General features: G+C 50.3%; 1 protein-coding gene across 10 annotated transcripts in view; it reads left to right on the plus strand.

The window, feature by feature from the left end:
* The window catches only part of TNS3 (tensin 3), a 222,564-nt gene that overhangs the window by 151,470 nt on the left and 43,154 nt on the right, over positions 1 to 27,940 (plus strand). For 9 of the 10 annotated variants that reach the window (XM_005205612.5, XM_024991105.2, XM_059885917.1 and 6 more), the window contains 4 exons: positions 4,417 to 5,676; positions 21,687 to 21,850; positions 22,742 to 22,868; positions 22,956 to 23,039. In XM_005205612.5, coding sequence (XP_005205669.2) covers positions 4,417 to 5,676; positions 21,687 to 21,850; positions 22,742 to 22,868; positions 22,956 to 23,039 — 1,635 coding nt within the window. The remainder of the gene's footprint in view (positions 1 to 4,416; positions 5,677 to 21,686; positions 21,851 to 22,741; positions 22,869 to 22,955; positions 23,040 to 27,940) is intronic. The other variant, XM_024991104.2, reaches the window with a different exon arrangement.

The raw sequence follows: 27,940 nt of genomic DNA on the forward strand, positions 1-27,940 counted from the left end.
TTTCCATGGAGGGTTTGGCAGTGAGTCATGCAATGACTTCCTCCCCCAAGCCTCCCAGGTAACTTTTGTCCCTGGTGATTCTGTTTTCATTGCTCTCACCCTGCAGTTTTCACATGGGGTCTCAGAAAACAAAATTCCAGCACAGTGTGGGCAAGGTCACTCTTCTCCAGGTGTGGTTTAGAGGGGCCATACATGGGTGGGGACACCCTGCCCACCCTGCAGCTGTGGGAACTAACCGACTCACAGGTGGCAGGAGGATGAAGGAGATGGGGAGTAGCAAAGATTCTGTGTCATTGTTATGCACCTGTTGTATGTCAGGACCCTATCACACCCGCAGTTCCTGCGGCCGCACAGATAGCATTCAGACGTCCCTCAGGCCTCTGCCTATCTGATAGGCACATTGAGTCGTGTTTAGGTTCACAACTCTTGTTTTCATTGACATTTTGAAACCCTCACATTGACTTCCGCACCTTCCCAGTCTTATTGGGTGGCATTTGAAGGCCCACTAAGTGGATCTCTGCAGTCTACTTGGGGGAGAGGTTGTTTTGGTGTCTGGGAGTAGAGACCTTCGGGTTGCAGGTGGTCAAGGGCTGTGGGCACTTCTGCCATCAGACCCTTGTTTATTTGTTTGGCTGTCGTTAGTTTTTTTTTTACCTGCTAAGACAGCGGAGCATCTTTCCAAAATAGTTCCCTAGGTTTTGTCATGTAAGAAGCAGCCAGAACATTCAGTCTCTCAGTACTCGGGGCTCACTGGGGGGTCCCTAATCCTGGGGATACCGCAGGTATCCCCAGATACAAAAAAACAGATCCCTTCCCTCCAGGAGCCCATGTTCTTGTGGGGGAGACATTGGTAAGTCTGCAGTATATCTGGCTGTAGGTGCGTGCCGCAGACAAACACCCAGCAGAGACAGAAAGGAAGGTCCGGAGAATCCACACTGAGGAGGTGAGAGAGCAAGCCAAGATGGCACTGCAGGTGGAGAGCGGCATGAGCAAAGGCCCTGGGGCAGGTTGTGCCTGCTGTGGTCTGAGTGGTGAACAGGAGAGAAGTGAAGCAGCACAGTCAGGGGATGCCAGGCCTTGTCCACCATGGAAGGAGCTTTTAATAAGTGCGGCTACTCACATGAGTCTAGGCTTCCCTGGTGACTCAGTGGTAAAGAATCGGCCTGCCAATGCAGGAGACGCAGATGTGGGTTTGATCCCTGGATCGCGAAGATCCCCTGGAGGAGGACATAGCAACCTACTCCAGTATGCCTGGAGAATCCCATGGACAGAAGAGCCTGGCAGGCTACAGTCCATGGAGTCACAAAGAATTGGACCTGACTGAGCAACAGCACACGTGGACTCACGTATTAGGAGCCCTGGGCCTGTGTTCTTTATATATGTTCTCTAATTCTTACAAGTGTCTTGAAAGATAATACTGTTTATTCCCTTTTATAAATCAGGGGCTTGGACAGTCTAAACGTCATGACCAGGAACGCACAGAGTAAACGCAGAGCAAGAATCCCACCTGCAGATTCAGAGAAACTCAGTCTGAGTCCTTCTGTGGAGAATGCAGGGCAGGGGCAGTGGGTGCCAGAGGCCCCTCTTCCTTCTTGCCCCCCACAGCCCAGGATCACAAAGCGTGGGTGCAGCGGGGAGGCCCCTGGACAGCCCCCCCAGAGGCCTGGCGCTGCCTTTGGGAAGATTCAAGCTCCTACAGAGTGATTTAGAAGTTTCGGTGGGTCTGACTTTGAGGGCTCGCTGATTTGGTTTGTATACTTTTCCTATAGATATAAAATGTACTGGACATTTTCCACCATAAAAAGTAACCTGCACGTGTGGTAGGAAGTTTAGAAAGGAGTCTGTGGTGGGGTTTGGCTCCATCCCTCACTGCATACCCTGTGAAGCTCTGAGGGTCCATGAGACCAAGGCCTAAATGTTCCGTGCCCGGCCTCACACAGAGCCGGTGTTTTGTCAGCGGCAGTCGAGTTGTTTTTAATGTGCTTATTATTATTTTAAGATTTCTAATACTAATAAAAACAGTCAGATTGGGATTACTCGTAACTCTGCAGCCAAGGGAATATCCTGCCCTTTTCCACTTCCTGCAGGCCCTTGTGGACTATTCTCCATGTGGGGCTGGCCATGGGGCCCTACTCAAACAGCTCATTCTTGGCTTCCCTTTTTCCCTTAATTCATTGTGCCAGTCCGTTTTCATTCAGATTGAGGGAGGAGGACTGGAGTCATGGACGCATGGACATCTGTTTCTAGACATTGCCAGCTCCCTGCTGGCTATGAGGCTAGTGGTCTGCCCTGGCCACCCCTGGGCCTGGCGCTGTCCACCCCTTTGCTCTGGGGGGATTGAGATTCTCACGGAGCAAAGTGTCTTCTGCTGCTCGCTCAGCAAAGCCAAAGGGGAATACCTGATTCCCCAGGTCTTGCCTTATTTTCTTGGCCACAGCTGGTGAAGAAATGAGATGAAAGCTGCTTATCTGTGTACTCTGACTTTCAGTGTCTGTGTTCGAGTTTCATGTAGGGCACAGGCACCCCCTGCTTGTGCACGGTTGGGGCAGAGGACTTGAACTGGTATCTGTCTTATGCTCCAGCTCCCACTTCACCCACGGGCTGTTCTGTGTGAGCCCAGAACATCCTAAACATGGTGACCTAGTGACTCACACATGGGTCAGTTTTTCCCTTTCACAGCGGGAGGGGTGACGTTTGCAGGTGTCCCCTAACTTGGGGCGCTCATTCCGAGGTCCTCGTGTGCGGAGCTGGGTTCAGCAGCTCCTCCCCCTGGCACCTTCAGGTCACTCACTGCTGCCACGCAGAGCATCATGACCGGCTGCCTCCTCTCTGTGGACGGGGCAGGGCAGCAGGGATGCCAGCCTACTGAGCCAGAGAACCTGGGTTTTGGTCCCATCTGCACTTCACAGCAGCTCCCCAACCTGGGAAAGTTACTCATGCTCTTTCAGCCTCAATTCTTCATCTTTACAAAGGGAATATGCTAGAAAGTCAGAGAAAATACAGTTGAGTGCATACCCCGTGATTGGTGCTCTGTGACCACCAGCTGTCACTGACACCATTCCCTAATGACCCTACGGCTGCATCTAGTTCCTGCCTCTTACTTTGACGCTCACGTCCAGTTGTCTGTCTTGCAGACTTGGTTTATTTACTGTATTTTGTGTATCATTGCTCCCCCTAGCCTTCCCACCAGGCACTACATTAAAAGGAGGGTCCCTAGGGTCATACCAGCCTGTATCCCTGTGTCCAGTGTCCCCCATCACTTCTTGCTCTGCTTCTTCCTCTCGTGCACAGTTGGGATAAGAAGGAAGCTGGAGTCTCATGTGCTCTCAGCGTAACAGTGCAAGTTACCCCACAGGCTCTGTCCTGGAGTGTCAACCCTGTGTTTTTTTAAAAAGCTGAAACCTGCCGATGGAGTGCATCAGGGCTAGAGCTGGGTCCCTCAGAGCGGCTCCAGGCCCAGTCACCGCTGGAATGCAGTGGCTCCTGGGGCCGCAGACACGGGTCAAGCCCTCTGCGGCTCTGTTATTGTGGTCTGCCTGCAGTTTCACAGTTGGGAATACAGGGAGGCAGAGGAGGATGCAGTGGCGAGGTGCTGACCGCGAGCTCTCTTGTGCTGTTGAGTGCCCTCCCAGCTAGCTCTTTGTTGTGAGCCAGTGAGTGGTTGACTGCCGCCGCCAAGGCCGTAATTAATAATAGTGGCAGAGGGTTCCACTCTTCCCATCTGTGTTGGAGGCCTAATTTTGTTTTCCTTGGCCGTCTCTGTGCATGGAGATCAGTGGTTACCCCTCTGTGTTTTGAGGTCCTGCTGTGCCTTCGTGGGCACCTCCTTGGCCCAAAGATGCTGCACTTCCAGGAAGGCAGGCCGGAGACCAGTTTCTGTGCTTTCTCTTTTTGTTGAGCTACATATTTAGATTTTAGCAGATCTCAGAAGGTTGAGGACAGCAGGCACCTATGTTAGATGTTCAGTTTACTAAGGATTTGTTACCCAGGCCCCTGGAAGATGCCTTGTAGGTGCTGACAGAAGCTCTCTCCTGTCTTATATGCACAGTCCATTCTGAGTCTTGGAGACTTGTGAGTGGAGCTGTGCTCACCATTCATACTACAGATGAAATGAACAGTGAGCCCTCAAGGCAAGGCGACTCTGAGTGTGAAGAAGCCCAAAGATTCTCTAAATGACCCTTCTCTTTGCATAAAAAGGTTGGGCCTGAAGATGTTTGATTATTCAGATTTCTTTGTGGGCATTTGCTACGCAGGAGTATATGTAGAATTTTTGGATTCTAGCAGAGTCTTTGGCCCTGAGCGTTCTAAGTTATGCATTTGTTTTATTTGTTCAGACAAAATATAGATGTGTTCTAAGAGCCCAAATCCCCTTTTCATCTTTGACTTACAGTCTGTCTCTCGTTGTCTCCCCACCAGTGCTGCACACGCAGGGCCCCGTGGACGGCAGTCTTTACGCCAAGGTGAGAAAGAAGAGCACTTCAGATCCCAGTGTCCCAGGCGGGTCCCCCGCTGTCCCAGCCGCCAGCAGCCCAGACCACAGCGATCACACCCTGTCTGTCAGCAGTGACTCGGGCCACTCCACAGCCTCTGTGAGGACCGACAGGACCGAGGAGCACCTGACTCCCGGATCCAAGAGGGGCCTGAGCCCCCAGGAAAAGGCCGAGCTGGATCAGTTGCTCAGTGGCTTTGGCCTCGAGGATTCTGGAAGCCCCCTGAAGGATATGAGCGATGCTCGCAGCAAGTACAGCGGGACCCGCCACGTTGTACCGGCCCAGGTCCACGTGAACGGAGACACCACCCCCAAGGACCGAGAGACGGACATCCTGGATGACGAGATGCCCAGCCACGACCTGCACAGCGTGGACAGCATCGGGACCCTGTCCTCCTCGGAGGGCCACCCGTCAGCCCACCTGAGCCCCTTCACCTGCCACCAGAGCAGCCAGAACTCCCTCCTGTCTGATGGATTCGGCAGCACTGCCGGCGAAGATCAGCATGGTGCTCTGGCCCCAGATCTGGGGCTCGCCGCGGAGCCCCTGTTCGAGCGAGAGCGGGCTTTCGGGAGCTGCGAGCCCAAGCAGCCACAGCCTGTGCTCAGGAAGCCCTCTGTGCCTGCCCAGACGCAGGCCTACGGGCCGAGCAGCTACTCCACGCAGACCTGGGTGCGCCAGCAGCAGATGGTGGCCGCTCACCAGTACAGCTTTGCCCCTGATGGGGAGGCCAGGCTCAGCGGCCGTGGTGCAGCAGACAGTTCTGGCCTGCTGCAGACACAGCCTAGGGTCCCGCTCACCCCCACTCGGGGGGCCAGCAGCAGAGTGGCCGTCCAGAGGGGCATAGGCCCTGGGCCACATCCTCCCGATATACAGAGACCCCCTCCTGGCAAAGCAGCCTTCAAACCCAGGATTCCAGATGTCAAAGTCGTGAATGGTGCTGGCCCAGAGCTGGGCACAGACCTGTCCCCAGGCTCACCCACCCTGGACATCGACCAGTCGATCGAACAGCTCAACAGGCTGATCTTGGAGCTGGACCCCACCTTTGAGCCCATCCCCACCCACATGAACATGTCGAGCAGCCAGGCCAACGGCCCCATGCCCCCAGACGGCATGGCAGGCGGGCTATGGGCCAGTGGCCGCCTGCAGGACACAGGAGATGGCCCTGGCAGGGCCCCAGTGAGGCAAGGTGAGCTGGGCTTTCATGGGATGCACAGTTGCCTGTGTCTGTGTTTTATAGAATAAGGTTTTATGGAAGAGCTCCGGGCTCGTCACAGAGTCTGAAAGGGGGGAATGAGGAGGACACTTGGGGCCTTGGGCACAGTCTTGTGAGGACAGGCAAGTGACCACACTGTTCAGGTGTGGACGGTGGCCACGAGCTGGCCACACAGGGAGTGGGGAGGCTGTTCATGGGGCATCAAGCTCGAGCTAGAGAGAGAGGGTCATGGGGTGGGTGGAGGCGGGGAGTGGGAGATGGAGGGGTAGGTTCTGGAGAGTCGGGGCCTAGAGGCTTGTAGGGATCCCAGCCACCACGGCAGGCTGCAGGGTCCAGCAGCAGCCCCAGCACAGCAGGGATGCGGGCCCTGAGGGTGTCCCTGTGCACCCTTCAGCCTTTGGGGCTCTGCTGCACAGGAGGCGGGCACTGTGCAGGCGCTTAGAACGTGGCTTGTGCAGAGTTAGGGCCAGGCCTTCCTGCCCAGCTGCGAGACCTTGGAAGGCTGGGGGTGGCTGTAGCGGAGAGAGATGATCTCTGGGTGTATGGCTGAATGGATGTGAGAGCAAGCGTTGGGTTCTAGCCTGTGATAGGCTCTCCATGTTGGAGAGGCACAGGCTGTGGGACCAGGGCGGATGCCCCGCAGGCTGTGGGCACTGGGACAGAGTGGGTCAAGGAATAGTATGTGAGGACATCGGGGGAGTGTGTGTATAGAAGCTTCCACACAGAGGAGATGGGCCAAATCAGGTATCCAAACCTGAGTGCTGCTGAAGTCTGGGGAGGTTAGGGAGGGGTGGAGCTGCAAGGACCCAGGGGTCACCTTGGGGTCGAGAGTGTGGTGACCAGTGAGACCAGGCCTCCCTGTGTTGGTATGTCGGTGTGCATCCACATCTTTGGTGTCAGCTGGTTCCCTAAGGATGCTGCCTCTAAAAGTGAAGATGGGAGGTGGGATGCAGGAAGGATTCTGTAGCTTCCTCCTAGTCTTGAGTCCAACCCCGAGGGCTGAGCCAGGGTCACTGATGGGGCAGGAGTGCTGCTCTTGCCGCTGGCATTGTTCTTGGCCCTTTCATCTTCTCAGGCCCCTCAGCTGCAAGGACAGATCCCATCTTACAGTTGATTTTCCAGAGGTGTCAGGACGTGGCCTGACCAAGGTCTCATAGGTGGTTCTCAGTAGAGCGGGACTCAGCCCTGTGGCTGCACACAGAGGCCCTGCCTGCTTTGCAGTAAGACAGGGTGGATTTCAGACCCAGCCAGGTCCCAGATGGCTTGGGGAACCTGAGCTTTGCAGACCTCCATCCTGTCTAGCTGTGCATTGGCTGACTGTGTGCTTTGGGTTAAGGGTGTGGTTTCTGAATTTCTCTTCGCTCCATCTATTAAACCCTGTCACATCCCCGGGGGTGGAAAGGTACAGGCAGTGCTGGTCCGCAAGCCCCTGAAGGGCACCTGGATCATAAGTGTGATGATGCTGTGACGTCCGGGCTTCCCTGGTGGCTCGATGCTGAAGAATCCGCTTGCGTGCAGAAGATGCAGGTTTGATCCCTGGGTTGGCAAGAACCCACTCCAGTATTCTTGCCTGGAGAATCTTGTGGGCAGAGAAGCCTGGTGGGCTACAGTCCATGGGATTGCAAAGAGTGGGACACGACTGAAGCAACTGAGCTCGCACGCACCCTGTGACATTCATTTCCTTTCCCTGAGTACCTGGGGCCCTTGGATATCAGAAGTTTGGGAGTTGGGAAAAACTGAGAGAACCTTCTGGGAATAGGTTATTAGACTTGAATATGTAGCTGTTGGAGTAGTTAATTGTAGCAACAAAACAGATGGAATGATTTGGATATATGAACTCATTTAGTCAGATACATTCAGGAGATTCTGAGTTTAAAAAAAGTTTCAGTGGGAACAAAGCTATCCGCATCCTGTCTCTTACCTCACCAAACCTACTTAAAAGGAATTTCTTGGAAAAATTAAAACCAGAAATCTTTTTTTTTTTCTTTCTTGTATTAAAACCTCCTTTGAGATTTGGAAGAGGTTGGAGGTGGCTGAGTATATGAAAGAGGGAAGGATTCTAAGCTCAGGTTACCGTCTGACAGCTTCCTTTAGTTCATTTGTTTTCCAGTGGATGGAACATATTCCCAAATGACTCATCTGTCTTTTAACAGTAGAACATAGAGCCTGGGGTTTTAGAAAGTCCCTTCATCTCCTCCATCCTTTAGATAGCTATACTTAAATTACTTGATAAACTCATCACTGTAATTACTGGAATTTTAATTTTGATTTTAGATCTTTTCTATTTCCTGGTCTTATAAAGTAGTGACATTTTTAAAATGACATTTTTAAAATGTTGAATACTTCAACAGACCTGTAAAATTTCAGCAAATGTTAGGCTATTAATTATGCAAATTCAGTTAAGAGTGTTTATTAATCCATTCCTGTTTGTTAGGAATCTTGGGTATTTGTTAGTTTTCTTCTATACTTGTAAAACTATGGTGATGTCAGGGGATGAGGTATAAATAAACATGGGCACTAATCTTCAGAGACCTTCCTGAAATTTGGGCATGAGCTTCTGGTAGGACCCCTGAGCAGCGATGAATACCCGCCAGCTGGGCAGCTCGCAGCTCACAGCGTGAGGACTGGCCTTCTAACTCAGAGTTCGGCTTTCAGTTTCAGAGCGAGCTCCTGTTTGAGGACAGTGCCAAGCCGGGAAGTGCAGAGCCTTGGAGACTCACACCACATTGATGAAAAGGATCTGGACAGTGTAGAGGGTTCTTGGAACAGTCTGCAAGCAGACTTCTGGCTTTTGTTCTGGGACATCTTGTCTTGCTAGAAATCCCATCTAAAGAATGTGCATGTCTCTAGCTTTCAGCTCTTTGAATTGAGGTGGAGAGAGAACTTCCTTCTCTCCCTGGCTGGCGTAGAGGACACTGGAACCCATTTGATTTTAATATCAAAATGTCATCTGAGTATTTACATCTTTCAATTGCAAAAAAGCTAGATCAGCCAGCAATAGAAAAAAATTGCTAGATGGCAAGGAGAGTCAGCTAACCAACTGATGTGGAGATGTGGAAGGTTCGGGGATGCTGCATCCTTGTGCTTTGAAGATGTTCAGATCCCCAGTGCACACATCCATCCTCTGGATGGGGGAGGCTAGGGCTGCCAAGCTGGACTGGTCCACATGTGGTTCTTGGCTCTACCACACTGAGTAGGAAGGGGACAATGAGTCTGAAAGGCTCCATGATATTTGCAGGACAATGGCTCTCACCCAACAGATGCATCGTCCCATGTCTGTGTGCCTGAGGCTCACCCTATTGATGGGGGTCAGTATCTGACCAGAGTGGCCTCATGTCTTGCATACAAATAGGAAATAGGCTGGAAAGTTCTATGACGCTGTATTTTCTACATGAGACCCTCCTTGGCCTGCCTTGCATCTTGCCCCCAGATGCTGACTGCTGCATAGTGTGTCTTAATTCTGGCTGTAGAAAAAGGTTTGTCACAGAGACGTTAGCATCCAGAAGTTAGTGAAATCCTTCACTCTTGGCAGGTTGTGTCCTGATTATGAGAAAGACCACAAGTTACCTGGTGGTAGGGAGTTGGGGGTGGCATTACCTGGAACTCCTCCTGGGGATTGCCTCATGTCCTGCACAGCTCACATTGCACCAGCTCTTCAGGCAGCAGCATGTCTACCGTGGCTCTGGTTATTTCTGAGATGACAATTATATGCGAAGGCTAAGCATTTTCTGAGAAAGTCTGCCTGCAGTCAGCACAATAATAATGATGGTGAGGATGGTGGTGGTGGTAGCGTTAATGATAGTAGTGATGGTGGTGGTGATGGTGATGGTAATGATAGTGATGGTGGGGAGGGTGATGATGGTGATGGTGGTGGGGGTGGTGATGGTAAGGTGATAGTGAGCACTGCCACTCAGCACCTTCCCTGTTCTTGGTGCTGTGTCTGCATCACCCCTGACGTTCATTCCCAATGAATAAACAGGCTTCCCTAGAAGCTCAGCTGGTAAAGAACTCGCCTGTAATGCAGGAGACTCCAGTTTGATTCCTGGGTCAGGAAGATCCCCTGGAGAAGGGTTAGGCTACCCACTCCAGTATTCTGGCCTGGAGAATTCCACAGACAGAGGAGTCTGGCAGGCTACAGTCCATGGGGTCACAAAGAGCTGGACACAACTGAGCGACTTTCACTTTCATAGTGTATAAATAGCCTCCATCTGTCTCACTCTGCATCCTATGGCTGAGACCTAATTCCACTCAAATTCTGCTCCCAGATCAAAACACCCCTGGAGGGCAGTGGCAGTGACTTCTTTTGTTTCCTGGCACATAGTAATGTTTGTAAATAGAGCAGACGTGGTGCTGCTGGAAGTGCAGGTGACCTTCCAAGAACTCATGTGTCTTTGCTGAATTGGCTTGGAGAACTTAGCGAGGTTCATCATGGGCTGTGTAGGAAGTCAGTCCTGGCTCTGAGACAAGAGAAAAGCCCTACAGTGGTGGAATCTCGGAAAGCCTTGGGAGGCCTTGTAAAATGGGGTGAGGTATGGAGGCGTTTCACTCCGTGCAGGTGCCCAGCGCCTCTGCAGCTCCCCTGCTCTGAGCGGATACCGACTGTGCTTCAGCCACAGCCTGTCTGGGCGCTGCTGGGGCCTCGCGCTGCCCCACCCCCAAGGTCACCCAGCTGCACTGCATCCCTGCTCAAAAGTGGGTTTCTTAGATCACATCCTTTAAGTGAGGGGAGATTTCAGCTGATAATACCAAGCAACAAAAGGAATGACTCAGTATGTGAAGTTTCTGATTCCACGGATGGCAGGAGGCCAGCTCTCTTGCTCATACCTACGGGCTCCTTGTTTCCTATTGTCGAGATACTTTATTCATGGCACATCAACTCCCCCACCCACAATTGCCGGCTCCTGGCCGGCCTCATGTTCGGTTCACAGATGGCGCTAGGGCACTGTGCCAGCGCCCCTCTTGTGCTTCTGTGGACACAGTCATCCCTGTAGGAGTGCCCGTCCACGTCCAAGGTCTCATTTATGCTGAAGGCGAGTCACAGTGACAAGTATCAACTTCCAGTCCTTCATAGTGGAAAGCCCATCAATTTACATTATACATTAAATCCCAGCCAAAGGGAACCATTATAAGAACCCAAGGTCCTCAGCCATGGGTCCGCACCATGAGTGCGGGACCTCCTGAGCACAGGTGGGAGCTGTGGCGGCAGGAGCCCACAGGGGTGTGACAGGAGATCCAGGGGGCATCAGGGAGTAGAGAGCAAGGCCTTTCTGGGGGAAAGGTGGGTGTGGGCTCTGCAGACACTGGGAGAGACCGGGCCCAGGTACACGGAAGTGCAGGCGTGTTCATGGATCGGGAATCCAGGTGCACAGAGACGGAGGAGAAGAGGGAAAAAGGGGTGAGTGTGGACACAGAACACATCTGAGACAGAATGCCTGCCTTCAGTATTTCGTCTGTTCCCTGAGGCTGCAGACCCTGAGTCAGGGAAAAGTTTCCTGGGCTGACCCCAGCGTCACCTGGGGCAGCAGGACCCAGGCCTACCGTGGACCCCAGCCAGCTGCTGCAAGGCTTTGGGGGCAGCCCCTGTGCTTCCAGGGAAGCCAGGCTTCTCAGAACCAAGAAGACTCCTCCAGGATCGCCTGCTTTCAAGGCACTCCTGGTTCCTCTGGTTGAACGAGGTGGAAGATGACGTCCCGTCACAGAGAGGAAGCCTGAGGTCAGAGAGGGCGGGTGACTCAGACTCAGAGTTGGCCCATGGACCCTTCCTGTGTTAGTTCTTAGGCATTTCCGGGAAGAGGGTACCGGATCAGGGTCAGAACCTGCTGCAGACTGTGTGACCTGGGGATGTATTGAGCAGAGAGTGAGGGCTCAGGGCTTTTTTCTCCACCCTTAGGCCTTTTCTCATCACCTTCCAAGACAGGATGACCATTTGCCGGTCAGGGGTGGTCCTGTGTCCGGGGGCAGGACCTGGCATCTCTGCAGAAGCCGGCTGCAGTTCTGTATCCTTGGGTGGAGAGGACTTGGTAGGGCCCACCCTGGCAGCTGCAGGCAATCTCAGGAATAAGAGGGTGAAGGATGAGTTCCGCTGGTTTCCTCAGAAACACAAAGCAAAGCGCTAACTCATTGAAACTAGGTTTTGGTTCTCTTTGGGTGGGTTTAGATGGTGGGTGCTATGCTCACAAATCTGATGTAATCTGGATTCGGGTTCACTCATATTGTCTGAAGAGCTCTAGCAGAGTAGAGCTTAAGGAAATGTGTCTATACCTCCATACCTCTTCAGCATCTTCAGCTGAGTCACTTTTATTCAGTATTGCAAGATGAGAAAGTCAGAGATCTGTTGCAGAACAGTCTGAATATGCTTAACATTGAACTATGCACTTAAAAATGGTCAAGTTGGTAAATGTAGTGTTATGTGTTTTTAACACACAAAAAAGGTGAATACATTTTAAAGGCTAGAGTAATTTCTTAATTGACCTGCTCTGTGTATGCATATTTGCATCCCTTGGAGTCTGTCAAAGTCATGGCTTCTACGTGGGTGTCTGCCCAACGCTGTCTCCCCCTCCACTTGCCTCTCTTCTTCCTTCCTTCCATGCACAAGGTCCTGATCACGCAAGTCTGGAAGGGGCTTGTGGTTAGAGTTTCTGGCTGCCTGCTGTGATCACAGTCCCTGGACCCAGTTAATCTAACTCTACCTTCACACCTGCCCTCTCACTGCACGCTGAAACCCCCTGTGCCTTCAGCTGTCCACTAGAGCTGTTCCCAGTGAGCAAGGTGGTGAGCGTCCTTGGGTTGGCGAAGGCTTACTGGGTACCATCAGTGTCCTCATGACAGCTCTGGATGTTGATTTCAACCTGAGCTGGAGCGTATGTTTTCAGGCTGTGTGTCATACTGACCAATCTCAGTACAGCTGCAGGACGCCCTGGCCCTCAGGATGCACAGGAGCAGGGACCCACCGGGCACGGTGCTTCCCTCAGGGAGCCTGAGGAGGCCTGGAGCTCCATTCAGTGGCCTCCACCTCTCAGGGACTCTCTGGGTTGTCATAGGTCAGCCTAGGGTCACATCCTCTCTGAAATGCTTTCCCAACCACCATCTCTTCCGCACGTGTCCAGGCTCACCACCCATCTCCATGGAAAACACTGACCTGTGACTGTCTCTTTGCTCTTCTATCACCATCTGCCCCAGCTACCCCACGCCAGTCATGAGCTCCTGGAAAGCGGGAGAAACCAAGAATTATGGTTGTGGGGGAGGAACTTCCTCCTAGCCAAGCCTACCAGGGTAAAGGAGATTGTGGAGCGATGGCCAGTGAACCCAGGCTGAGGGCTTCTGGTGATGTTTCTGGGAAGGACTCTTGTTCTCTCTTTTGCCAGAGGCAAAACTGCACTTTCTCCACCTGTGAGGTCCTATCACTGGAGGTGAGTGGTAGGCGGGGTATTCAGGTGCCATCCGCAGTCCAAAAGGAGGGTCCCGCCTGGGGTTAGGACAAGCCATGACCTTTCAAACTGATGCTTTAGGACCATGAAGAGCGGTGGACAAACAGATGCTCACAAGCGCACATTTGTGATGGAGTTGGCCTGCCATGTTGCAGGGAGCTCTGCATACTTCTAATTTGGGAAAGATTTTAGAGTGAGAGATGCATGGTCATTGCTGGAAGTTGTTGTTGCAACTACTTACTTTTGTTGCATAAAAAGCATGTTATAAATTTGAGAGTTCATGAATCAGTTCCTTTTGCTCCAGTGACCCTCACTGCACCAACAGGCGGATTTGAGTGCCCCAGGCGGTCACCCTGACGGGCGTCTCCCCACATTCCTGAGAGGCCTGCAGGTGTGGCCTCTTCTACTTGCTCTGCACCACCTTGGCCTGCAGCAGTGATTCTCAACCCCTCAGGCCCACCATTCTGTGTTTAGAACATCTGTTATCTGATGCCAACTTTACTACCCTGAAATCAAAGTCACAGCTTATGTAAACTACTTAAACAAATTTTTTTTAAATACATGTAACACCCTAACACTCATGTTAAAGGATAAATTTTTAGAAAAGCGATTTATTTAATTTAGTGTTCATCTTAAGGTGAAAACCCTCAGGCAGGCCAGCCTAGTGAACAAAAATCATCCCCTCAGATCTTTTTTTACTGGGGAAAAATGCATCTATTGTAAAATTTACCATTTAACCATTTAAAATGTACAATTTATGGCATTAAGTCCCTTCACAGTGTCGTATAACCATCCCTTCTATCTAGCTCCAGAGCGCTTCTGAAACTTCAAAAGGAAATCTGTACTCAATGGCAGTCACCCCCATTCCCCTCTCTCCCAGCCCCTGGGAGCCCCAGTTTGTTTTCTGTCTCTGGAGATTCTCCTCCTCTGGGCATTTCACATAAATGAGATCATAGGATATGTGTCGCCTTTGCAGTCAGGCCTCTTTCATTCAGCATAAGGTTTTGCAGGCTCACTCGTGTTGTAGCGCAAGGCTGAGTGATATTCAGCTGCATGGACAGCCCATACTGTGCTTATCCAGTCATCTGTGGATGGTGACCTTTTGGTGACTGTGAATAGAGCTGCTGTAAATGTTCACGTATAAGTATTCATTCGAACCCCTGGCTTCCCTGGTGGCTCAGACGGTAAAGAATCAGCCTACAATTCAGGAGACCCAGGTTCAATCCCTGGATTAGGAAGATCCCCTGGAGAAGGAAGTGGCAACCCACTCCAGTATTCTTGCCTGGAAAATTCCATGAACAGCAGAGCCTGGTAGGCTACAGTCCTTGGGATCACAAAGACTCGGACATGACTGAGCAACTGACACTTTTCATTCTTTGGGGATAATACCCAGGAGGGGAACTGCTGGACCATGTGGCAGTTCTTTGGCTAAGTTGCCAAGAAGACGCCCCCTCAGATATTTGAAAGTCTGCTTTGGTGATCCCTGGCCTCTGGTATGGATGGCTTGTTTCCAGAAGCTCTTCCTCGTGTGTGGTAGAAATAAGCTGGTCAGTACAGGTGTGACTGACACTCACATATGCCTTCACTTCGGAGAAGTGTTAACTTATGTCATCCTTGGGTAGATAGCACCAAGACCCCGCTCTTGCTCAGGATAAAGAGGTTATGGCAGCTCCAGCCGAGACAGGCCTAGGAGTCACAGCTCTCTTGGCTTCTCTCTGCAAGTCTTGTGTGTTGTTTCTTCTCATGGCCCATCGGCCATTCGGGCCTAGGGCTTCATCTGCCTGCATCACCTTCCACTGAAGGTGGCCCCAAAAGTGGACAGTCCTAGTGACCGTCCTGAGGTGCACTGTGGAAACATCACAGTTGCTGAAAGATGAAGTATGTGAGGAGAGGCCAGTAAGATCAAGTGATGGTAGTGGGTGGAAGGAGAAGGTAAGAATAAAATAAATTCAGATAAGCAAAAAGGAACTCAAACTCGGCACCAGCCTCTGCTGATGGTGTCTAAACGGGCAGGAGTCATGCAGGGGGCCAGTAGTGGTCTTGCCTTTTGGTTGCTGTGCTACTTTTTACATCTGTGCTGTAAATTACAAGCTTACTCTGGGTAAAACATGAGCATATTGCTGAAATTTCTTATAGTAGAAGGGAATGCTTCCTAGCTTTTTGGACACAATCAGTTTCCCTTTTAAATCTGTCATTTTAGAGGAAATGCTACCACCTAACCAAGCACTTTGCTGTTCCCCAGTGGAAAGGATTTCCACTTTTGTAATCCAAATGGTAGGTGTCCTTTCCTCAGCCTCTTGGCGTTCCTTGGCTGGAGTCCGCTGGTCACATTCCTATAAGCACTTCTAAGGCTCTGGGGTCCGTTGGATCAGAGAGGGATCCCAGGGGGTGAGGCTTCTCCCTGAGCTCTTCAACATTATTCTGCACTCAGACTAGGAATTTCTAAAAGGCATTACCCAACCCTTTAAGAATATACCCTGCAGCTGAATCAGTTTGAGGAGGGAAAGGCTCCTTACATCATTGTTAAATCATTCTGGGAACATTTAAGCTGGGGGGAGTGTTTGGGTTTCTTGTTGTCACTTTCCCTTTGCCACTCTCTCTTTAGAGGATGCACATGTTTATTTGAATGAGCTGAAATCAGGAGGCCTCAAACTTAACTCGGGAGCCAAATAATCCAGACAAATCCTTGGTGATTGTTTTTGCTCCTAGGAAGGCGGGGGAGTTTCCAGAACCCACCATGCAAGCCTTGATGACGCAGGCTTCATTCTTATATGATCGTATAGAGATAAATAAATAAAGGGCACTTTACCTCGCAGTGCCCCAGATAGAAGACGAAGGTCATGTTCTAGGAGGTCATGAGTTTTCATTCACTCATCAGAGCCGGCATTTGCCACCTGGCCGCACAGCACACTCACCTGGGAACTGGACAAAATGCAGGTGATGAAAGTGCCCATGCAGCTTCCGCCTCCAGAAGGTTCGGTTGGATTGGCCTGGGTCGTGTCTCAGGGGTCAGAATTATCTTAAATGTTCCCCACTTGTGAAACTCCAGTGTGAATCCAAGATTGAGATGAGGCCTGGATCTCGAGCTTGTTTGTGTGTTGGAAACATGAGAGTTTATAAAAAGTGCTGACACGTGGACCTCATTCCTGAGGGTCGTGACTTCACAGGTAAGGGGTGAGGCCCTAGAGTCAGGATTTTTAGTGATTTTAATGTTCAGTCACATTTGAAAATCATTGTTTCATATTCATGTTTCATCTTGGGGCTGTGGCCTAACCTTCCGGAGGCTGTTCTACTGTTCGGTGAGGCAGGAGAAATTCTACTTGATGTAGAACTTTGAGCATGGATGGGTGTTCTGTGCCATGGTGCTGGGTGGTGACTCCTTGTGCTGGCCCTGACGCAGGTCCAAGCTTTATTTCAGCAGGTAGAAATAGAATAGAAATAGAATAGAATCTCACCTCGCTGGTTCTCAAGTTCATTTTTAAAGAGGATCAGATAGTTATCCAGATAAATCTGAATCTGCCCTAGCACAGTGCAGGGAAAATCTGTGTGCTCTGAGTTACCTATGACCATGTGATTTCACTCTATTGCATAACGGAGTTGTCTGTATTTAGGTGAAGAGTAGCCAAGGGGCTCCTGGCTACAGTTTTCTAGTGAGCGATCTGAGAATGTCACTCTTGAACCTCCATTGGCTCAGTGGTAAATTGGCAACCATAGTGCCACCTTCCTAGTTAGGCTGTATTCAATCCCAGGTGCTAAGTGCTTCGCGGGCACCCCACTTCTTGGCCCCAGACCCCCACTTCTCCAGGGCTCAGTGGGTATGTCTGGGTGCCCCCATATGAGGACTGGCTCTCCTGTTCTGTCTTCAGCACCCCCAAATTTTCCTGCACTCACTCCATGCCACTTTCTTGCGGTGGCCAGTGTAAGGCTGCACTGCCCTGATCCCGGCAGGGCTCCGTCCCTGTGAGTGGCCTGGATGACCGAATGGCCAAGACTTGCTTGTCTCTCACACTCAGCAAGCTCCCACATCCCATAGTGAAGCTGAGCCCTACCCCTCAGCCTGGCCTGGACTGAGGCGACATCGCGCAGACAGATGCACTCAGGCTCAGCACGTGTTATTTCTCTGTCCTTGACCCCGGCTCCACCCATGGATAAGGTGAATCATTGAAACACTGCGATTCTCAGGCCTTCGGGAGTAGTGATAAGGGGGGCACCTGAGAACACTTGCCCCCTTTCCAGCCTGGATAGGTGGGTCCTGAGGCCTGGTGTGTATCATGTCGTATGTCAGGAGGAGAGGAGAAGGATCTGAAGACATCTGATGTCCCTGCCCAGCGTAGGGACTGGCTGGAGTGGACCGTCTCAGGTTATATGGCCACTGCAGACCATGTCATGGTGCTGCATGTTGGTGGGAAAGTGAATCCCAAGGACAAGACTGGCAGGCAGCGTTTTGTTCAGGAAGAGCTGCTCCCCACCAGATCCCCCACAGAGACCCCTGGCTGAGAATGTGAGCGGGGCTTGTACGGGGACGTGCAGGTCACTGGGATTGTTGGTAACCCTGTGATCCTAGGTTTCCATGGTTTCTATGCTGATTCCTATCGCTTTTGTGACTTGGAGGGCAGTGGGGTCCTGGGGCCTTTTCTGCTGGCTGCACCAGAGCCGAGCAGGGCAGGGGGCGGCGCCGGATGCCCTTTGCCTGAGGAAGGCCCCAGGAGGGAGCAGTTTGCTGAGCCATCTGCAGGGACCCAGCCGTCGTGGGCACAGGGCTCAGTGCAGCAATTCTGTCCTGCTCTCAGTGTCTCCTCCTTCCTCTTCTTTTGGATTTGACTTCTCTGAGGGCATGCTCAGTCACTCAGTTATGTCCAGCTCTTTGCAACCCCATAAACTATAGCCCACCAGGCTCCTCTGTCCATGGGATTTTCCAGGCAAGCATACTGGAGTGGGTTGCCATTTCCTTCTCCAAGGGACCTTCCCAATCCAGGGACTGAACCCATGTCTCCTGAATTGTCAGACAGATTCTTTGGACTTCTGTACTGAAGAGGAAAAATTTGGTCATAGCCAGATTTATGAGTGGCTTCTTTACTACAGTTCTGAGTATGGGTTTGAAGCATTTCTTATATAACTGACTAAGTGAAATGGAATCAAGGCACTCCCTGGAGAGGATGGGCAGCCTGCCTCCAGCCGCTGGTGGATGACTCAAAGGGTGTGATCCCAAGAGGCACTCCCATCCGAACCTCGAGGACTCTAGTCCTGCTGTCTGTAAATTAGGGTAACTTGTACAAATCCTCTGAGCGTATTGGTGCAGAAAGCCACCTCCCATGGGATTGTCTCTGTATCTAATGGGAGGGTCCAGCGGACTTGTCAGAATGATGTTTGTTAATCAGACACCAGGCACGTTTGTGTTTGTGAATCTTCACACAGAAACTAAACACGGGTACAGACCTCAGGGACATTGAAGGCTGGGCTCCAGACCATTGCCATAAAGCAAATATTGCCTCAATAAAGTGACTCAGATATGTTTTTGGTTTTCGAGTGCATATGAGAGTTATATTTATACTATTTAGTTCAGTCGCTCAGTCATGTCCGACTCTTTGTGACCCCGTGGACTGCAGCATGCCAGGCCTCCTTGTCCATCACCAACTCTCAGAGCTTTCTCTAACTCATGTCCGGTGAGTCAGTGATGCAATCCAACCATCTCATCCTCTGTCGTCCCCTTCTCCTCTCTCCTTCAATCTTTCCTAGCACCAGGGTCTTTTCTAGTGAGTCAGTTCTTCGCATCAGGTGACCAAAGTATTGGAGTTTCAGCTTTAGCATCAGTCCTTCCAATGAATACCCAGGACTGATCTCCTTTAGAATGGACTGGTTGGACCTCCTTGCAGTCCAGGGGACTCTCAAGAGTCTTCTCCAACACCACAGTTCAAAAGCATCAATTCTTTGGCGCTCAGCTTTCTTCACAGTCCAACTCTCACATCCATACACGACTACTGGAAAAACCATAGCTTTGGCTAGATGGACCTTTGTTGGCAAAGTAATGTCTCTGCTTTTTAATATGCTGTCTAGGTTGGTCATAGGTTTTCTTCCAAGGAGCAAGCATCTTTGTAGTCTGTTAAGTATGCAAGAGTGTTATGTCTAAAAAAAAAAAAAAAAGTAGTGTTCATACCTTAATTTAAAAATACAAAACAAGAAAGTAATTACAATAGTAATATCAAAGGCCACTGAATACAAATTACCATCACAAATATAATAATGAAAAAGTTTCAAGTATTATGAGAATTACCACAATGTGACACAGAGATACAAAGTGAACCAGTGCTGTGGGAAATGATGCAATAAATGTGCTGGATGCAGAATTGACACAAACCTTCCATTTGTAAAAAAAAGTAGTGTCAAGTGCAGTAAAATTCTGGAGCGTGCTATGTGTGGAAGGGCAGGTCTCAACCCAAGACCCCATTTTCCTCGTCTGCAAAAAGACGCAGTAGACCAACTTAATTTTGTGATTCTGGGATTTTCTCTGTAGCCCGTGTGCCCAGGCCTGGCTGTTGTGGGGAGCCTGGGTTGTTGTTCGTCATTCCCCCAGCAGAGGTGGGCGCACGGTGGGCACATCCCGGTGCCACAGCACCATCATGCCCCCCTTCCTTGTTTCTCCAGGGGTGTCACAGTGGGCTGGAAATGGTGCGGGGGTCCCTCCTGTCTGCACTGAGTCTGAGAGGAGGGCACGGTCTGTCGTCTGGGGAGGGCTGGCCTCTGATAACTCCGATGCCTGTATCTTTACCTCTTTAGGAAGGGCAGACACACTCTGCCGGGAGAGCGATGCCTCTGTGCAGGGCTTCCCAGGTGGCGCTAGTGGTAAAGAATCTGCCTGCAATGCAGAAGACATAAAAGACGTGGGTTTGATCCCTGGGTCAGAACATCCCCTGGAGGAGGGCATGGCAACCCACTCCAGGTTATTCTTGCCTGGAGAATCCCATGGACAGAGGAGCCTGGCGCACTATAGCCCATGGGGTTGCACAGAGTTAGACACAACTGAAGTGACTTAGCACACACACGTGTCATTGATAGAAAGAAACACTGCCATCCTAATAGCCTGCAGCAAGTCTCCAAACCACCCCTGCTGAGATTCCCCAGACCCTCTCCCCATCCTGCATAAAGTGAGTCTTTGTTGGTGGGGGCACTGCTGAAGGATCTATGATGTTTCTTGCACTGGCCAGTGGGGCAGTGGATATTGACTGTTAGTGCCTGAATTTAGCTTTCCCCTGCCCAGAATTCCTCACTGTTAAGAGTCGACCAGTCATGCTCAGGGGCCTCACTCCACCGTGCACCTCTGCAGGTGGTGTGGCCTTCAGGGCACTCTGGCCCTGACTGGGGATGAGTACACAGGGCTCACATACACCTCTGGCATGTTCTTAGCCACCGTAGGTCACACCCAGCCCAGTCCTATCCCAGAGCCCCAGGCACCGTCCACGGCCTGGTCCTCCCCAGAAGCTGCTTCCAAAAGGAGCAGGCAGGCTGTCAGAGCTGCTGGTTGCCTGGGCTGCTTCCCTGCCTGCCCGGTGAGTCTGAGGATGCCCTCTGGGTTGCATGTCCATGCACAGCAGCCCCTGTGGCTCCCCTGAGCAACCAGTGTGGACCTGCGATAAAACACAAAGTATTTTTTGACACTTTGAAATAAAAAGTTGTACTGGTTACAGTTCTTGTATCACTATATCTGTACACTGGGATTGAGCAAATAAGCACTTAGATGATTCATGGTGGTAACAAAGAATGGACAAAAATTTTTTCTTAAAGATTCAGCACAACATATAAAGAAGGTGACCGTTTGTGTAGACAAGTGAATATGTATACCTGTTTGTGACTCAAGAAAAGATTTCTGTGTCTCTGGTCTGAGTGGCTGTTACTTCCTCAGACTAGAGCAAGGTGCAAGCACTCTGACCCCAAAGTTGACCACCAATGCCTTGAGAAGAAGATGAATTACTAGGGCAGAGGCCTCAGACCAAGTCCCTGCAGCTGTTAGGCAGCCTGGGTTCTTTCAGTCTTGTTCTTTCTTGCTCACTCAGTGATGGGGAAGAAGCCTCGATCCTGGGTCCCAGCCTTTCTTTGTTCCATATGCTTCCTGAGCACCTCTGGTGGGCCGGGCAGTGTTCTTGACCTTGGGGAACCAGCCAGGCACGACTCCCTGCTGGAGCTGACATTGAGAAACACAGATGGGACATGGACAGTGGTTATTCCACCCAGTAAGAGGACGGGCTTTGAAAGGGTCATGCTGGGTGAAAGAAGTCAGGCACCAAAGGACGTGGAGTGTGCGATTCCGTGTACATGAAGTGTCCAAAGTAGGCAAATCCATAGACACAGAAAGTAGATGAATGGTTGCCAGGGGTTGGAGGTCGGGGATGGGGAGAGAATGCTTAATGGGTATGGAGTATGACTTGGGTGATGAAGATGTTCTGGAACTAAAAAAATTTAAAATACAGAGTGCCTCTGAGAAGTTTTAAAGTCGGTTTTAATCAAAGGTCAGTGTTCTCCATGATGAAAGTGCCTGCAGCCCACTTGTCTCTCTCCTAACAGGGGATGAGCCACTTGGGGGAAGATTCCAGAAGCTAAGCCTTGAGCAGTATGATAACGAAGCTGGGGAGCAGCCCACCTTCTCCAAATGCAGCTGGGGAAAGACCACCAGTTCAGAACAGACTCCAGGCCTGGCGCCCTTTCTTTCCCCAGACAACACCAAAGAGGTATACACACCACTACCCAGAGCCTGGCCTGAGCCCTGTCCCAAGTCGCCAGTTCAGTTCCCCACCCAGCTTCGTCCCCATCTCACAAACATGGTTCCTCCCTGAAGGCAGGCCTGCCGGCTGGGTGGGATCCCCTCTCCCAAGAGAGCTGTGCCAGCGTGCACTTGGTCATCTGTGTTCTGATCTGTGGAATGGGGATTGAGGGGCCAAGTATGCGATGAGTTGTGAGGGTAGAGGTCTCAGAGGGTGGACAACAGTGGCAAAGGGCAAATGGAAGTCATCTTAAAGGAACCCGAGTCCCTGACCCAAAGCCTCCTGGGGTCCCTGGGAGGGAGGAGGAAGAAATATGGTCACTGTGGATATGTGTCCTTCAGGGAGATCTACAGAATATTTTTGAGGAGCCATACTTAAGGCTTTTAATCAGAATTGAAGTAAGACAGGTTGACAAACCCCCAAAGGTGAACCTTGAAATTAGGGTTTCATTTATTCTCAAAAGTGGACAAGTTGGAACCCAGAATAGACAAGGAAAGAAAGTTGCAAAGTTAATATCTGGAATGTATCCTTCCAGCCTCTTTTCTATGCCTATGTATTTAATTCATTGGGTATTTTATGTATCTGTAAACACATTACAGGTGACAATTCTTTTATCCTGCTTTTTTTACTTAACACTCATTTCCCTCTGCTAAATAAACTCTCTGCCATCTCCACTTACGAACAATGTAATGTTGACCACAAAACACTTCGCTCTTCCTTGACTGTTACTGAAGCTTCTTCCAGTTGCCCATGGCTGCCTCCTGTCACTAGTCTTAGAAGAGGGCTGGCTCAGTGAGGGCCAGGAACCCCAGCTGTCTGGAGGTGGCCTTCACCTGACTTCCACTTTGCCAATTTCAGGCAGTGATCACCACGTATCCCCCAGACCTGGATGTGATCGATGGCAGGATCTTCTCTCCAACCAACAGTGGCAGTGAATCCATCTCTCCCACCCCTGCATTTCCTGTGTCTCCAGAAACGCCGTATGGTAAGAAAGAAGCAGAGCTCCCTGTGTGCAATCCCACCCCTTCAGGGTGGAGAGGGGGACAGCTCCTCACTCTGCCTTCTTTTCCAGGGACAACAAGCCCACGTTACTCTCCGTTCAGCCCATCCGTGCCACAGATGGGCAGCCCCAGTGCTCTGTATAAAGGAGCTCATGGTAAGACACCCACCTCCTTTCCTCTGCTGTGGACGTCCACTCATGCAGAAATATTTCTACGTGTGTCACACCTAAGAAATGTGGTTCTGGCCGGGGAAGATGCAGCAACACAGCATGCAGCCTGCTGGGGGCAGGAGTGGTGCTGACTGTGTTTCCTTCTGTTCACTCAACACTTTCAGGTGTTGATGGGTTGGGTCCTGGTGTTCTCAGCAGCCAAACATCAATGCTTTTCAGCTTCTTGTAGCATTACTTAGAGTTGAAAGAAGAAACGGAAACACCCAGCCCACCCTTTTCAGAGAAAGTCAGGGCTACTTTCAGAGAGCATTGAGCTCCCCACTGTGAAAGACACGGCTGTCCTCGCCCCTCGCCTGCTGCGAGGTGTCCCGTCTTTTATGTTCACAGAGCCCTGTCCTGACTCCTTACGTCCTTGGCCACCATCCTGAATCTCCCCAGTTGAGTGGCCACTTCGGATTTGTCTGCTGCACCCTGCCCCCACTCCACCCAGCACTTTACATACTTGTGGGGTCTAGTTAGCCTGTGCACCGGCCCTGGGAAGGGAGCGTTAACACAGTGGTGGTGGGTTACTCAGCACCCCTTCCTGGTATGGACGTTCTCCAGCTCCCTTGAGAGTCCAGGACATCATAGCCCTGGGCAGGTGGAGGGGGGATGTAGCCCAAACTGAACTTACATTTTAGAATCGCTGTTCTCTGTAAGTGGGGATTCCTGCTATTCTGCCCTGGGGAAGGTGAGTGAGGGTTCCCTTTGCTGCTCGTCAGATGCGCTTTGGTGGGAGGGGGAAGCAGACTATGTATTTAAATACCGTCTTTTATGCAGAGGAAGTTGTAGTGATGACAGCTAGCTCCATTTCCCCTCTTTCTCCAGAGAAAACAAGATCTGTATATCGTTTAATAGAAGGGCTGCTTTTCTTCCAAAGTTTCCTTTATGGTTTTAGGTTGCTTCCATGTCTTGGCTCTTGTAAACAGTGCTGCAGCGAACATTGGGGTGCATGTGTCCTTTTGGATCTTGTTTTTCTTTCGGATATATGCTCCGGAGTGGAATTGCAGGGTCACGTGGTTGAGGAGCTATTTAATCTTAAGAACACCTTCTGAGTCATCCATATTTTCATGTTGGCAATCCTTGAGGACGTTTGCCCAAGAAGAGCTCAGAGACATACACACAGCACTGACTGGGGGTCCCATGTGCTCTGCATTGTATGAGGGGTATGGCTAACCCCTGAGACACAGTGATGTGGTGGTGGCTCCCATGTAGGGACTATATTCAACCCTCTTCTGTACAGCAGGTTTTATTTTTCAGTCTTGTAGTGATCTGTGATGGGGAAGAGCCCTGGACAGAATGGTGGCACTCTGCCAATTTGTATTGGTTGTTTACCTGGTGAGGAGGTCTGAGGGTTTGAAGGGTGAGTAGGTTTAAGTAGGAGTTAACTAGGTGAATGGAGAGGGGCATTTGGAATGGAGAAATAGCAGGCACAGGCCCTGTGGCAGAGGGTCCTTCAGACCAGGAGAGGATGGAAACAGGGGTCTGCAGGGCACTGGAGGTATGAGCAGAGGCCCAGCCACAGCTGTTCTCTGTAGCTATGGAGGGTAGTGGGATGGCATCTGCAAGCAGTGCTAGTCATAACAAGGCTTGAGACAGGGAGGCGACTGCTCAGGCTTCTGTTTTCATATATTGATCCATCTGCTGTATGCAGAACAGCAGTTGGAATAGGCAGTGGGGTGGAGCAGCTCTGACAAAAATGCTTTCAGAAATGATGGGGAAAAGTGTGTTGGATTTGTGGGAGATTCACAGGTCAGGTAGCGTAATCAACTGACCCAATCAGAATGGATTTGAGCTTTGACGACTATTTCTGATTTTGTTGCTATTAAGATGTCAATTATGTCCTTTGTTAGTATGCAGCTAGTGTAACACTAACTACATAAAATTCCTCTGTGTGTGTTATTCCATCAGCCTGAACTTGGTACCAGGTTAGTCAGTGTAAAGGCTTCCCAGGTGATGCAATGGTAAAGAATCTACCTGAGTTCAGTTCCTGGGTTGGGAAGACTCCCTGGAGAAAGGAATGGCTACTCACCCCAATATTCTTGCCTGGAGAATTCCATGGACAGAGGAGCCTGCAGTCCATGGGTTCACAGGGAGTCGGACGTGACTGAGCGACCGGCACTAGTCAGCATAAACCCAAATGTGTCAATTCATTTCCCAGACAGCCAGCACACAAGTGTCAGGGAGAAACAGCAGGACACCAATTAAAGGTGGTAGAGATGAATTTTATTTGGTACAGTTGAAGCAGGGTAAGGAGCTGAGCTCAACTCCTCATGTAGCAAAGACAGCCCAAGAGCTGTGACAGGGTCAGGGGATGAAAATTACTAAGAGGAACATCAAGGAAAGGGAGATTATTGCCAAACTGGCCCAACAGGATCCTGCTGAAGATAGGCTTGAGCATCAAGGGATGAGGAACTTGATCAGGGAGCAAGCAGAGGAGATGACTCAGCAGAATGCTTGCCAAGACTGGGCTTCCAAGGATAGACATCAAAGGCCAAGGTTGAGGCCTTGTAGAGAAGCTCTAGGACCCCCTCAGGTTTGGTCAGGGAGGGAGAGTTTGGTCACAGGAGAGCCCCGCGGTATCCCCTCTCACCTGGCACCTCTGCCCTCTGCTCGGGATAGCACACATTCTGTTCTGTGTCCCTCCATGTCCTGTGGCACTTAGTTTAAGCCCCTAGACTCCAGTGCCAGGGTTCTCAGGAGCCTCCTGGCTCGTCCCGTGTCACACGCACCTCATTCCCACTGCTCACCTCTGCGGTGAACAAGTAAACAGAAAGCAAGCTGAAGTGTATTGGTGACAGATGGTTGGGTCAGAACCCAGTGTGGCCTGCCCTTCCCTTTTGTGTTGCTGTTGCCTGTGCCTGTGTCAAGACAACGCCTCTTTTAAATTACAGTACTCACTCCAGCAAAGCGAGGGGTATTTAAATATTTACTCAAATAATGAATACTTAAATATGAATTCACATATTGTTGAATTATCCTAGCAGTGTGCTTTAACTGGAAGAGGAGATGATAGCTTCAGGGACTGGGGACAGGTAGCGGGAGATGGCAGGGCCATGGTAGGCACTGGGAGGACAGCTGGCTCCAGGGCCTGGACCACGTCACAAGGGTCTGACAGAATACTGTGAGCTCCATGAGTAGACCAACAGGTCCTACCCACCTAGGACCCTCAAGCAGGAGCCTGGAGTGGCTCCCCTTGGGACTATCTCTTCAGTGCATCCCTGACACAGCCTGTGTTACTCCCTGGGAGACATACATCTCTGGGAATGCTATCTTAGAAATCCCTGATATGAGTCTGTAATATTGTGATTTATGATAAGAAATATATATTTAGTTTTATTTCTGCCACCAAACTCCTAAAGCCTTTGGAATTTCTTAAGTGATGAAAACATAAAGGTGATTTTTGTCATGATAATGAGATGACTTTTGGAAAAGATGGGGGCCATGTTGCCAAGGGAACCAACCTTGTGATTAGAGAGTTGGAACTCTCAGTTTCCCCTTCCCCCCAACCTCCAAGGAGGGGAGAGGGCTGGAAGTTGAACCAGTTGCCACTGGCCAATGATTTAATCAACCCTGCCTATGTAATGAAGCCTCTAGGAAAATGCCAAAGGACAGAGTTCAGGGAGCTCCTCAGTTGGTGATCACCTGGAGATTTGGGGACAGTGAGGTGCTTTGAGACAGCATGGAAGCTCTATGCCCTTCCTTCCCTATCTCTCCAGTCTGGCTGTTCTTAGTTATATCCTCTTATGGTAAACTGATGAGTGAAATGTTTCTCTTGAGTTCTGTGAGCAACTGTAAGAAATTATTGCAACCTAAGAAAGGGGTTGTGAGAACCTCTGATCCATAGCTGGTTGGTCTGAAGGGAGAACAGTCTTGTGGGACCGAGCCCTTAGCCTATGGAGTCTGATGCTGTCTGCATAGGTGATCAGAGTCGAGTTGAATTGTAGGACCCCAGGCTGGTTTCGGAGCATTGCTTGTTGGCGTAGGGAACCACCCCGAGCATTGGAGTTGGGTGCAGAACATTTTAGAGCCCCAGAAGGAAATGTGTTTCTTGAAAACAAAAATATTAGTAAGAGATTAGGTAAAGAGGTTATTTACTATCAATCCTTATGAAGGCAAAAGAGAGAATTATGAAGTGTTATGAACTGTTATTCCTGTCTGAAAGGCTAAGCAGTCCTGATGACATTTTTGAAATAAATGGGGGAAAAAAAATGAAGAAAGGCCTCATTAAAAGTGTATGATTCTGATATAGCTCAGCTTCCAACTTAATTCATAATAGGTTTTTTTTTTTTAATCGAGATAAAATTCACATAAGTGAACCATCTGTAGTGCACAGTTCAGTGGCATTTTGTGCATTCACAACGTGGAGGACCATCATCTTTAGTTACAGAACATTATCTTCACCTGATGGTTTTACAAGTGGGGTTTAGGGGATATTTGGGGACTTTTGCTTTCAATGAACACGATTAACAGCATTAGTTTACTGAAAGGGAAGGCCTTTATACATTTTGCAACTTATAGTTTGTATACCCGTGTTTCTGAGAGGAGGGCTGGTGTTTTCAGGGCCCTGCCTGGGGCTGTGGGTGGTAATGTGAATGTGGAGGAGGAGCTTTGACCCTGGACTGCTCTGAGCCTGCAGGAAGGAGGCCCTGGCCTGCAGGGTATGGGGTTTGCTGTTGAAATCTCTTGGAGTTGGTTTCAAAGGGCAAAAATGGGTGACATTTGCTGGAGGGAGGAAGGAAAGGAATATTCAGGAATGTCTTGAGAGAGAGAGATTAGTTTGAGGCAGTGCTTTATTTTTGTTTAAAAAAAAAGTTGTCATTCTTCAAAGCTTGACAAACTAAAAT

Source organism: Bos taurus, chromosome 4 (genome assembly GCF_002263795.3).
Source record: "Bos taurus isolate L1 Dominette 01449 registration number 42190680 breed Hereford chromosome 4, ARS-UCD2.0, whole genome shotgun sequence".
Classification (NCBI taxonomy): Eukaryota; Metazoa; Chordata; class Mammalia; order Artiodactyla; family Bovidae; genus Bos; species Bos taurus.